The sequence below is a fragment of the Aptenodytes patagonicus genome, chromosome 6 (genome assembly GCF_965638725.1).
Source record: "Aptenodytes patagonicus chromosome 6, bAptPat1.pri.cur, whole genome shotgun sequence".
Lineage (NCBI taxonomy): Eukaryota > Metazoa > Chordata > Aves > Sphenisciformes > Spheniscidae > Aptenodytes > Aptenodytes patagonicus.
The window spans coordinates 27,506,851-27,519,949 of record NC_134954.1 but is presented as its reverse complement, the minus strand read 5'-3'; the positions used below and the strand labels follow the sequence as shown (position 1 = coordinate 27,519,949).

The 13,099-nt window shown below is 36.2% G+C and overlaps 1 protein-coding gene across 7 annotated transcripts in view; it reads right to left on the bottom strand.

Annotated features, from left to right (window-relative positions):
• WDR33 (WD repeat domain 33) overlaps nucleotides 1–13,099 on the bottom strand; it is a 72,338-nt gene that overhangs the window by 48,123 nt on the left and 11,116 nt on the right. For all 7 annotated transcript variants that reach the window (XM_076341670.1, XM_076341665.1, XM_076341667.1 and 4 more), the window contains exons 2-7: nucleotides 6,031–6,255; nucleotides 4,105–4,173; nucleotides 3,550–3,654; nucleotides 2,807–2,902; nucleotides 2,167–2,318; nucleotides 296–393 (exon numbers count right to left, since the gene is read on the bottom strand). In XM_076341670.1, coding sequence (XP_076197785.1) covers nucleotides 296–393; nucleotides 2,167–2,318; nucleotides 2,807–2,902; nucleotides 3,550–3,654; nucleotides 4,105–4,173; nucleotides 6,031–6,234 — 724 coding nt within the window. In that variant the 5' untranslated portion in view covers nucleotides 6,235–6,255. The remainder of the gene's footprint in view (nucleotides 1–295; nucleotides 394–2,166; nucleotides 2,319–2,806; nucleotides 2,903–3,549; nucleotides 3,655–4,104; nucleotides 4,174–6,030; nucleotides 6,256–13,099) is intronic.

Genomic DNA, 13,099 nt, shown 5'->3' with positions numbered 1-13,099 from the left:
CCAGAAACAGCTATTTCTACCAATGTTAGCAGTAGAAAAAATGTCCTCATATCCACCTCCATTGTTTAAAGCTTAAGTGGACAGTAAACAGAGTAACGCCATTGTGAACTGCAGCCTATCTAAATATTATAAGGCACCTACAGCAGCAGCCAAACAAAAACTTGTTTGGAGGATTTAAGACAGGGATGTAATACAAAAATGTAGACAAGCTGATACTTCTGTATTGTGAACACCTAGTTAAAAAAAGGTTTTCCCCCTCCTGAAATACCCCAATCAGTACTTTTGGTACACATACCTCGAAGAATTCTCTCCTCATGGCAACGTAGAAAGTCCCAGATTCTAACAGTGCCGTCGTCAGAGCATGTAGCAAATTTATTATCCGTGGGTGAGAAACTGTTACATGAAGACACACAGCAGGGGAAAGAAGTCAGCATTTAACAGATTATCTATGCTTCTCAGACAGGGCAAAATTATACTGTAATGTGTTATACACTGAAGGATGCATTTGAACATAGGGACTTTTAAGTGAATACAGTGCCTGCCAAATGACACTTCATCACAAGACATGAATTTAGCATAGGATTACTATCGCATTGCAGTCCCCTGTCAAACGAGGATAAAATCCGGAATTTATTCTTAGCACCTTCCTACCTATGACTGCACACGGTAGCGCCTTCTCTGCAGGATGAGAAGCAACATCAATATGATTTGGTAACTGTCACCCTAGATTTTCATGTTTGGTAATACCATTAAGAAAGTGACACTGTGTAGAAGCACAGGAGAACAGTTCTTAGGAAAAAACTCCTCTTCAGCCACAGGTGCTTTGCAGCAGAGAAGCAAAAATAAGGGAAAGCTGGTCACAGGAAAATGCTAGTTGGATTAACTGTTGAAAAAAATTGTATATAAAACAAGCGTACCACTTATTGTGAAAGTAATTTGGAAAAAATCCCTCTTATTACACCCCATCAACACCACGAAAAGAATGCTACAGACACAGAAGCAGCTTCCAGATTGAGCAGTCAATATCGCTTGATGAAAGTCACTGGAAAAGCAAGGAGTTATTTAGCCATGTGATTAGGGCCAGAACATCTCCAGCAACTGACAGGCACTCACTTCCTTTCTGGTGCAATGAAAGACCATGAGGGAGCCCTTGTGAAATCCTAGATCTTTATGATCAGGAAGGGGCTTAAAATAGTAGAGAAATTCAGTGTATGGCCATGATAGTCAGACAGTAACTGAATCCAATGTAAGCACTTCTCATAACCAAACTCTGGCAGAAAATGCTGCACCCTATCAAAGAAAAATGGTGACTTTAGTGGAAAGTGGTTTTGTGGCAGTGAACCTTTATCGCCAAGGGCCAGCACCTGAACCCGAAGAAACACTGCTTTAGCTTCATTTTGGATCTGCAGCTTCTCTTCAGGCTTACTTTAAAAACATTTCCATATCTTACTAAAGATTATGTGCAGGTTTGCTTTAGAAACATCCTTCATGTACATCTTACTGATAGTATCACTTTAGATTCCATTTTTTATATAAATAGACATTTGCACAACTGAGGCATCAACACTGAACCAAGAGAATATCCTACAGTCTTCTTTTCAATGGCTTGCTTACAGTTTCAAGCTTGAAGAACCCATTCAGTATTAACATTAGACTTCTGTATGTGGCAGTCTGCGTGGGTATTTAGTATTACTGGAAGTCTTGGCTTCACCAAGCCAAGCAGTTCTTCACTTTATTTAGTGTTTTATTATTTTGTGAGAACTATGCAGGTGTTTTATTTCTGAAGGCTTTATATTTTATTCAGTTAGATTATTAAAGACTGAATTCTTTATTTGGAATGAAATTGTTGTCTTACACAGTGCGTATAAAAAGGAATAACTGATACACATCGTCACCATATAAAAATGAAAAGAATACCAGTGCAAAATGCGGCAGACAAATACATCTCTAACATATTGCAGAGGCGGATACTGGGACAATACTAATTCAGAAAGGTGCCAGCAAAACGGTGAGAATGTGGAAACAAAAGAAAATATTGTGTTTATGTGGTGCAGGAAATTTCCCAGAATCTGACAGAACCCATGCATTTCTGCACCCAGAATACACTTAGAGAACAGTCTAATCATGGCAATAGGTACTACAGAAAATGGTATATTGTTTATAAACCTGGCCTCTCTAATCGCCTCCTTATGTGCCTGGAACATCTTGACGTTGTTCATGTTGGACTGCCAGTATTTCACATATCCCCCGTGGTCTGCTGTCAGCATCCACATATCATTGTGTGACCAAGTCATAGCCCTTACAGGGCTGTCGTGAGCCTGTAAATTCAGAAACAAAACTTCTAGCAAACATGTTCAAATACTGTCTGATCCACACAAACAGAAAAGTTAGTAAAGTTCCTACTTAACAGCTGCAACAAAGAAATTAAAACAATTATGATCTAGTTAGATTCAAGATGTTATTGTGGGAAAAAAAAATTCCCTTACTTTGTATACAATGGTCTTCCAAATAATAAATTAAGAGTATTTGCATTTTGTTTCCAAAATGTTTCCTTATTACAAATACTCATAGTATGTTTTTGAGAACAGTTAGGATAGCATATGGAGATGGAATGAGAAGCATTAAATGAATTGCCTATACCCACAGTCTGACATGGGGTCAGAGCAGAATTTAAAAAAAAAGATCTCTAAGGCTCCCATTACTGCACTTTGACCACAGACCCATGATGAGCAGGGTGAAGATGTATTCCTAAAACATGCTCCAAAACCTCAAGGAAATACACAGAAATCTTGATAAATGAATTTACCTGCAATATCGTTTCAAAATTGAAAGTCAGTCCATTCCATAAAGTGAACTCTCCACTAGATGCACCAGTGACCAAGCGTCTCCCCTCAGGAGTCCACTGCAAAAGAAAAATTTAACTAAACTGTGCAAATACAACATTCAAATATTTCTTCACAATCCTCCAAATAAATCATAAGCTTCTTCCAGGGTATCTGCAGAACTGGAATTTACTAAATGACTTTCTAGAGGATGTAAGATAGACAAAAATGCAAAACTGTGCCAGAGGGCTTTTGACTTTTGTAACAACAGGACAAAGCCCACTGTAAAAGCAATGAAAAAAATCTAGTCATAGAGAAGAAACAGCTTATTGGCACCAATACATTTCTAGCACACAATATCCATACTGAACAATACTGCTGACATCACAGAAAAGTTATTAAAAGATGCTACAAGAGTCAAACAGCACAGAGACTGAATTGCCTTTTTTTCTGAGTCAAGATATATTAGCCTCCCCCCCGAAAAAAAATTAAAGTGGGCAAGTGCACCTCAAACTCAAGAGTAAGAATTATTTTGTACTCAGACCTTACCATTTAATTTCCTAAAACCCTCCACAGAAAGACTAGACACAGAAGTAGTCCATATATCCCACATGCTAGTTTTATTTGGAAATGCTTTAACTGTTATCTTGTTTCTTTCTTCAGTTAAGAATATCACTCTAATTTAAATTAAGACAATACAACTAAGTAAATCCAACACTATACTCACCCTGACGACAAACACTGGGCATTTTACTTTATTAGTAGATGTCCGAACAAATTTTGTTGTTACAGCATTCATCGGGTTGTTCAGCATTCCTATAGGAGGGACCAACTATGAGAGAAGAAACAGAAGATTTAGTAATGACATTTCTAACCAGAAACTGCAAGAAAAGCATACATTCTGAACACCTATTTCTGGAAAAGCAAGTTTTTCATTTGCAGGGATATTATCAGAAGTCAGTAGGAATGTTCAAAAGTCTGCATGATTTACCATCTAGAACATCCAGAATCAGCATCTTCAAGAGCAGCTTTGCAAGCTCAGTGCACTATGAGAGTTCTTACGTCCAAAAATTAAAAGCCTATCCAATTTCAGGTTCTCTCCATGGACATGGATTCCAACAGAACAAAATAATGTAGAGTGAAGATACCCTTTGTATCTTTAAGGCCTCTTGGAGACAAAAAGATAACCTCAGCTGACAGTTGATAACCTCAGCAAACAGATTACTGACACAGTAATCAGTATCCACAGAACTTCATCAGGGAATAGAAAGATTTTACTTACGTCATTATAATATCCTGCATCAGGCTGGATTGCTCGCATATCTCGCTGGTCTCTCTGCCATACTCTATTCTGGAAAGAAGAAAACAGCTCCTAGTTCATACCACCACTATACTTCATTGTTAAGCAACAGACAATAAGGAACACGTTGACAGCCTGTTTGGGAAATTCCAAAGATTTTAGAATAAACTCAGTTAAAAGACTTTGGTCTCAGGAAACCTGTAGAATTTGTACAGCAAAAGCAAAAGATTCAAGAATGTTTAAAGTCTTAATTTCATCAGACTAAAGCAGCTCATTTAAAATTGCAGCTTAACAATATGAAAGGAGCAGCCCTATGTAATAAGTCACATTATTGTAACAAAGACAACTGGTACTTTGCGGTCCAGGCTAATAGGTACTCTACAAGAAGTACGTTCAGTCTTTTCAAAAGCTTTACTTTTAGGAAAAGTTTACACCATTAGGAGCTCTGCTGATGAACTCTAAATGAAATCCCACACAGTGACACGAGCTAGAAAGGAAGCTTCTGTGGCTGAAGCATAAAGATAATAATGCATTCAAATGGATACAACTTAGAAGACCAAAGGATAAAAATGCCTTCAATTAGTTAAATTTTGTGAGCTGTCAAACACAACCTTTTCAAAAACACTTTATGTGAATTAAGAATGAAATTATTTCAGCTTCACGCTGTAGACTTTACCAATTTGGATCTGTGTACATATCAGAATCATACGCTAAAATTCTAGGTAAAACATTTCCAGCATACACTACTACACTTTGCTAGCATTTCTTAAGCCAAGAGCAAATTACATATAAACCATTTTTCTCATTTTTTATAGAACCACATCAAATTAAATCAGTAGTATTGAAGCTGGGACTCAAATGGAATTCTGGTATATCCTAGTTTTGTGTAAGTGTCCAAAACATACAGATCTGATTTTTTTTTTTTTGTTTTAATAAACAGAAGTTTGAGGGTGCTTATTTCTGCCACAGTAAAAACGGTCCTGAACTACTAGAATTATTTTTTTAGAATTAGTCCACTACTAATAGAATCTTGTTTGGGGCATTCCTAAGATGTAAGAATATGTTTTAAATGTTTGGTGTTTAAACAAATCATAGAAGATAATTTAAATTTATTATTAAGAAAAACCTTCCAACTGTTAACACCTACAACCTATAAGCATTCACTGGCCACAGCAGATAAAACTCATTTCATCATGTTTTTGCAATGTTGCTGTTGAGATTCCAACAATTTCTGTATTTACAGATTTGATTCTATTTCCTCTGAGCTAATATCCAGTACTTGTGCAGTAAATCTTGATCATAAAATTATATTTCTTAAGAAATTAATACCACCCCATCAGAAAGCTAAATAAGCATTTTTACAGAAACATTTCTTCAACATAACTTCATTTAAGTTGTTCTGTATCTATTAACTGTACAGAAAGGGATTTTCAGAGACCACAGTGCAAGCTGCAGTGCTATTTAATAAAATGATAAGAAAACATTTTCATGGTGCCCTGGTTTTGGAGGGGAAGGGGTAATGGTTTATTTCCCATTTCAGAAAGTTTCTATTTCAAACCAAAAATAAGAACAATTACATTATTTATAAAGAGTTTTCATGTTCACTGAAAAGTCAGAACATCACATGACACTCAGTTGCACTCCAAGTTGGAATTCCAAGACAGAATGTAAAAATTGGTGTTTACACAAACTACAAAATCAGCTGTGTATGTGCAGTTTTATAATCAAGGACCAAACCCCTTTGTATTCATTCATACTATACCAAATTTACAAGCATTTGTCACTTAGTTTGAAAATGCAGCAGTAGATCTCCCAGTATTCCAGACTGCTCTATGGACACTGAAAAGCACAATCACAAATTTCAGGAAGGAAAAAAGTTTTTCAAACAAAACCAGAAAATTAACTAACCTCCAAATATTTAATTACAGAGGGATTGTAGTCTATGGTCTTTCGGTTCACAGCTTTTCTCATCCGCTTTCCATCAAAAGTAAGCTGTTGCATTGCTTGCTGCTGTGCAAAATCAGGTCTTTTGTAGAACAACTGCCGAGGCGCCTGGTGCTGGAACCTCGGCATATGGAAAAATCGTGGCGGGGAGCCAATTTCTGTAGCCATGGCTATCTTGTTTCTGAAAGACTGCAAAAAGTGACACACTAGGTTACTACATAATAATGACAAAAATCCCACATTAGTATCTCCACTAACTTAAGTTTACAAGGATGAATAACAACTTCATAAAGCACTGTTTATTGGGAAAAAATATTTGGAGGTTCCTCTGAACAATTACTGTTCTTCCTCTGTGCCACATAACACTGACATTAAAGTGGTTAAATACATTGTCCTCTATCAAGAGGAATTTTGTATTGAAACAGATCACTATAAAGTTTGCATTACCATCCCTAAACTAGAACTGCGACGGAAAAGAATGTCCTCAGTAAAAACAGCGTAAGTAAATGCAAGAAACGGTAAGACCCTTCAACAGATGATGACACTTCAGATTCAATATACAACAGGAAACACCACATTAGTTACAAATTAATTTAACTATTAACAAGGAAAAAAGTTTTAAAGGGCTGCCTCAAAACCTTATTCTAGGACCTGAAAATAAAGTTACATTCCCTTTGCATAACTTACAGTAAATACACCACAGATCACATTCTACCTGTATGTATACTCTCAATTCCATTATCACAAAATAAATGGACTACATATTTATCAAGGATTGATAAATGTAACCGAACATAACTTCCCCCCAACAAGACCCACTGAGAATGTTAAGAAAATGCGAGGGGCAGGGAAAAAAATTTCAATATTCAGATTTTTTTTCTGACAGAGGGAAATGAGTCTAAAACCCAATTTTTCAGTCTGTAAAATCCTTAAATGATGAGATCATAGCAACCTCTTTAGAGCTGAAAACTACAAGTTGCCCATTAAATATCAGTTTGTTGGCACAGGACAGGGATTAACCTTCTTCACAGGCTTTGCAAACCTAGAAGTCATACACTCCTTTCCACTGCTAACTGAAAGTGTGTCAGGCCAGCTATAAAACAAGCCATCTATGACACTTGGCTGTTAGCTACACAAACAACTCTAATGTACAAGGGGAAAAACCAAACTAAAGCCATTACAACTATTCTCCATTCAAGACAAACAAGTCCAAACTAAAATAGCATGTTTCCTTAAACGAGGTAAGGAAATTTAAGACCTTTGGCAGGAGTAGCATCTTTTATTAGACCAACTCATGTAACTGGAAAAAGAGACCAGTTTTCAAAAAAACAAGCCTTCATTGTGTGGCTGAAAGGCTCATTTGCCTGAAAGCTGCCCAATACCAGCTGGTCTAATAAGACACCATGTCTACCTCCAAATACTGCCACATCCATAACACCACTGTAACAACATAATTACTACAACATTAAGCACATCTGAAACAAGAAAAAGGTATTGAAACTTTCTCAGCAGGAAGTATGTCACATAGCCCTAACACCATCTCAGATTCTCTTACAACTTGTCAGAAGGTAGCTAACCGTTGTACAGAAAGTTTCAGATGTTAAATCTCAAAGGTAAAATTTAAAGGACAGGAGCGTTTTTATATCAGAAAAGAAAAAGCAGCTTCTTCAAATGAGCAAAGCAAGCTGGCATTAAACACGCAAGTCCATTAATAAAGTCTTTTTAATGTAGTTTTAAAGCGTATGCATTACTCAGGAAAGAAACTAGAGAAAATTTCCAGTACTAATCTCTCTCAAGTCTAAAGATATACACTCCTATACCAAACAGCGCTTTAAACCAGAGGGAAAAAGATATTTTTTTTTTCAAAGCCACACATCTGTACTCTCTTACAGGCAATGCAAAAACAAATTTCAAGAATCAAGACCAAGAATGCAGACAAAGATATATGCTAGGGCTTCCAAAAACCTTTGATCAGGTATATTTGCAAGAAAACATTACATAAAAATGCCTTTTTAGAGAAACGCTCCAAAGCAACAAGTTAATTCATCATTTATTCTCGTCTTTCAGAAAACAAAATCTCCCAAAGAAAATTTTTCAATTACAAACATAGGTAAATAAAGCATTAGCTATGATATGGATCAATTTAGATTGGACATACCTAAAACTATCGCAAGCAGTGTCCAGTTTAATTAGCACAAACAACATTCACTTAACATGCAATCAACATCAGCAAAAACTACTATTTAAAAGGTGACCAAAGGCATAAACATGTTAATTACACCTCTTCACGCCTACAGACCCTTCCAAGTTCATGATTATGACAAGAATATATGTGACATCACAACTACGACAACATGACAAGCGAAATGACACAGGGTTAGGAAAGTGAGGGGTTTATGTTCCAAGCTGTTTCTCCAACTTTTGAGATCACTGCCTCTACCAAACACCCTCCTACTTGCAGTTACAAACTTTGACAAAAAGATTTTTGTTTACCCAGCTGCTCATGATAATTTTCTTCTAATAATGCCTCAAATATCATGCTTTTATCCATGTTAATATCCTTATGCCCAAGTCATGTTTGCATACCATATATATATGAATATATATGTAAAAAGAGTGCGTGCACATGCATATAGATGTGTGTATATACTCACTGAGTGAATCATAGAATAGTTCGGGTTGGAAGGGACCTCTAAAGGTCATCTAGTCCAACCCCCCTGCCGTGGGCAGGGACATCTTCAACTAGATCAGGTTGCTCAGAGCCCTGTCCAACCTGACCTTGAATGTTTCCAGGGATGGGGCATCCACCACCTCTCTGGGCAACCTGTGCCAGTGTTTCACCACCCTCAGCGTAAAAAATTTCTTCCTTATATCTAGAAGCTTCCAAACAAAGAAGCTTTAGAAATGAAGGGGGGTTTTGGTACAGATTCAGTTATTAGGTGAAAGTGGAGCATTTATTTCCAAGACCTCTACTCTAGTCAGACAAATATACCCATTTAAGTTATCAGTATCCTACTTCGTATTTTGCTGGAACAAACCAATGCCTCAACAGGCTCTCCTTTAGATTTTATGTATCGGCTAAAAAAGTGTCTGAATTCAGTGCATCTATAGCTAAAGCTCCTGCTGTATTGGGAGAGTGAGTAGAAACATGCACACAAATATTAGAGGACAACGTGTCATCCAGAGTAGTAACATCCAAATTCCTATTTTAAGCAAAGTACCAAACTTTGTTTTTATTTTAGAATCCATCAACGAGAGTTTAAATGGAAGACTAATTTTTTTCCTTAATGCACAGAACTAGAAGGAACAGCAGGATTTTTTCCAACATCAAGGTCAGCTCTTATTTTATTCTTTCTGGATAGTAATGTTACCAATTAATTGCTATTCTCTTCTAGTTCATTATAATTTTATCACAATTTGAACTGTGAATTGAATTTTTTGTATGCCATTCTTTCATGCATCCTTATTGTTTGCAACAGAAACACGATTTTTCAGAGAGCTGACTGTCAGCTTCCCCCTTTCTGTCCCCATAAATACACCTTGAAAGCTGACTAGTTTTCACACATTTGTGGGGTAAATATATTTGGGAATATACAGAGGATATATAATGAATTTACTGAGCAAAGATAAGGCCATCCAGAAACACTAGAATATAAGTAACTGGGCCTACCTTTCAGCTAAGATGACAAAGAAAGCCTGGAAAATGCAATCAAATTGGGGAATAAATGAAGGCACACCTGACATGAAACTGAAGGCAGGAATAGGACCAGATGGACAAAAAAATCCAGTGACAAGTTAGAAGAAACACAGTAAGAGTGGGAGTAATTATAGAAGCAAAAACACTAACTGAGGAGCAAGGTCAGTCAAGAAAGAGTAAACAAGAAACCTGACAAATAGACACAGGTTTAAAAAAAAAAAGAGAAAAATAATTTAGTTGAGAAGAATTGGGCAGAAGAAACTGCACAACGGAACTCAAGGAGCTTGTGATAGGACCTGAGATGTCGATATTCCTTAACTGTCAACAAACACACTCGCAACAGAGCAAGCCTTTTATTAATTCCTAATAGTAAGGATGGCAGGTTTACCAACGCTATTGAGTAATCAGAGGGACTTGGCTATAGAACAGAGTTAAAAAATGAAAAAAATGAGGATGACCTTGTACCCAGGGCAGCATGGTATAACAAGACAGATGGATTTGTGGAGTTCGTTCGCTTTTTAAAACAAGAAGAAAAGTCGCATACAGTATTAGCCCATTACAGAAAATGGCTACCACTTAGTTCATGTACTCAAATAAGGCTACAAAGATAACACTGGCATTTCACTTAGTAACATTGTTACTTTATCATCTTATTTGGGTATGGCTGTTTCTTTAATACCACAATGAATCTCGCAATAAGTTTTGAAAATTGACAGATTTGGACTTTGCTGCCTGAAATCATGCAACCAAAGCAATTCACAGACAACTTCACTAAATCAAAACAAATTAGGCTAATCAAACCAAAATAAAAACACCAAAGCATCCTTCTACACTGGTTTAATCAGATAAAGTTTGAAGAAAAACTTTCTTACAGATAGTCACTTCTTACAGATAGTTCAGTACTAAAAGTCTGATTTATGTCTAATCTTGACAAATTTTATATTGTTTACCCAAAAAGTAAAGATCATCATTAATGAAGTGCAATAACTGGTAATTAAAACGTGCTTGCCTATTTAATAGTTATTTTTCACTGAAGTGAAAGCAACTTGGGTGCAGTACAGTGAGCAATAACCTGAATACTTCAAAAGAAAAGTATGTTTCCAAATGGTAGAACAGAAGGCTGTTCTCCTGGGGAGTGCAAGCAGGCAGTTAGTTTGCAAACCCTATGCTGCCCACTACAACATAACACGCTGCAGTTTAAAAGACATTCCCCTGAAACGGCTAAACCAGCAAAGGAAAACAGGTGGTACAAGTTTCCTGAGTGTATCTGTATATTACTACTTTAAATGTATATTAGACAGTTAAAGTAAGTACATGCTGGCTTTAAAGCAAACATTTTACAGTGTAACAGAAACAGTGAAAATTAATAGTAATTATTTGCATTGCAATAGCACGTAGGAGTCCAAAACATGGTTCAGGATATTCAGTGGAAAAAACCCACTGTTAGAGTAGAACCCCCTCAGCATTCTGAGGCAGAAGTACAAGATAAGAACACCACAATGCAAAGTTAGCGTAACAAGTTTATTGTTCAATAGATCAGTAGCAAACACCATCTTTCTTTGATTAGACAAGCACCTTTACATCTAACAAGGTATCGATACTGCTTAATTTCCTTTTAGTAACATTTCTCTAAATTCAAAAATCCTATGGTAAATAGTCACCTCTGAAAAAATGCAGCTCTGCATTTTTTAATTAAGAAATCTGTAAGCACATCTGAATAAACATACCTGTTCTGAAAAAAAAAATCAGAACAAATACAATTTAAAGTTATTCCTTCCCCTCTTTTACAGAGTATCAACACCGAGTTCCAAAAAATTCTCCTTTCTTTCATCCTTTGAAAGAACATGCATCTCTGCTTTGGAGACAAGCAGTGGATCTTTCCATGGCTTCCCCTTCCTGAAACATTCCCACCATTTTTTCAGGCAAGGTCTTTCTTGGTCTCATCATCCAGTCTTTTTCCTTACCTGGGAATCATACTTCTTCCCAGTGCAAAAGAATCATGTGGAAGGATATATTCCAGACATAAATGTTCTTTTTTTGCCACCTGCAGCATTTTTCTTCATGTTTTAGAAAAGAAAAAAATAAACAAACATGCATTTACACACATCATTTCTCTATTACACAGCCCTGATTAAGGGCTGAAAAGAGTGAGAGACTGTTAAGACACACAGGCATTTCTTGAAAGCATAAAATCACCAGGTAGGGGGTTACATAGAGAAAGGATTCTTCATTTTTGCTAACCATGTAATCTTAAATAAATGGTCTTCCTAATATTTTAAACTAAATTAGGCATTCCCAAAATAATTCCTCTTTTAAACAGGAAACGAACCTGAGCAAAAGATTAGTTTTCAATGAGTGTTTCTGCATCTCCCCCATTTCATTCACTGAAGCAGATATGCTTATAATCTACAAGTATTAGAAACTCACATTACTAAAAACGCTGCAAAAACAGCACTAGCAGCAGCAAGCTTCCACCACATTTTTCTGAAGATACACCTGAAATCTGCTGAAACTAATTTTCATGTCTGCCAATGAATTAAACTCTCACAGCAGAGGTGACTTTGCTTCTGCTCTATGCAGATGTCATCATTTTTCTGAAGAAGAGATTGACCGTAAGTTTCCTTCACAGTACATTAGATAATTTTTCTATGTTTTCAGGGTGGAATTATGAAAAAGAAAAAATGATGCTGATTTGCAAATCTAGTGAAGAATATATTAATTTGACCAATCCCTTGAATTACTTTCTGTTTCAATTTCCTATTGTATTGGAAAAACATTTAATCAGATTTACAAAACAAGATCACCTAAAGTCTGAAAATTGTACATTTGTGTGAGGCACTCAGGAATCTCAAATAATTTCACCAGTACTTTTTTTTTTAGCAGTCCTTTTTTAGATCACAGATTTTGGACAGATAAAGCTGCTTCATCAAAAGTGCTACATCTAAACAAATGTAGTCCAGAAAGAATGCTATGGATCTTTACTGATTTACAGTTCTATAACTAAATGGTATCTTTCCCAGTAGTTATAAAAGATAATGGCTGTATTAAGCAGGAATATAAAACTAGTTAAAAAAAAATACACTCATCTTCAAAGCCACTCTGTGACCTTTCTTGACTTTGAACTGCGTTAACAGAACGTCACTTTTTGTAAAATGAGCATATACCCCATTGATAAGGAAAGTCTGCATCGTCAATGAGATGCAACAATGAAGTACAAAGTTGCCCAACTTAGCCCGGTGGTCATGAAGTGATATACTTTTGTCAAAAGCAGACAAAAAAAACTTAACAGTAGAAAAAGTTGCATAAGGTTCTTGTTGAGTATTTAAAAATCTTATT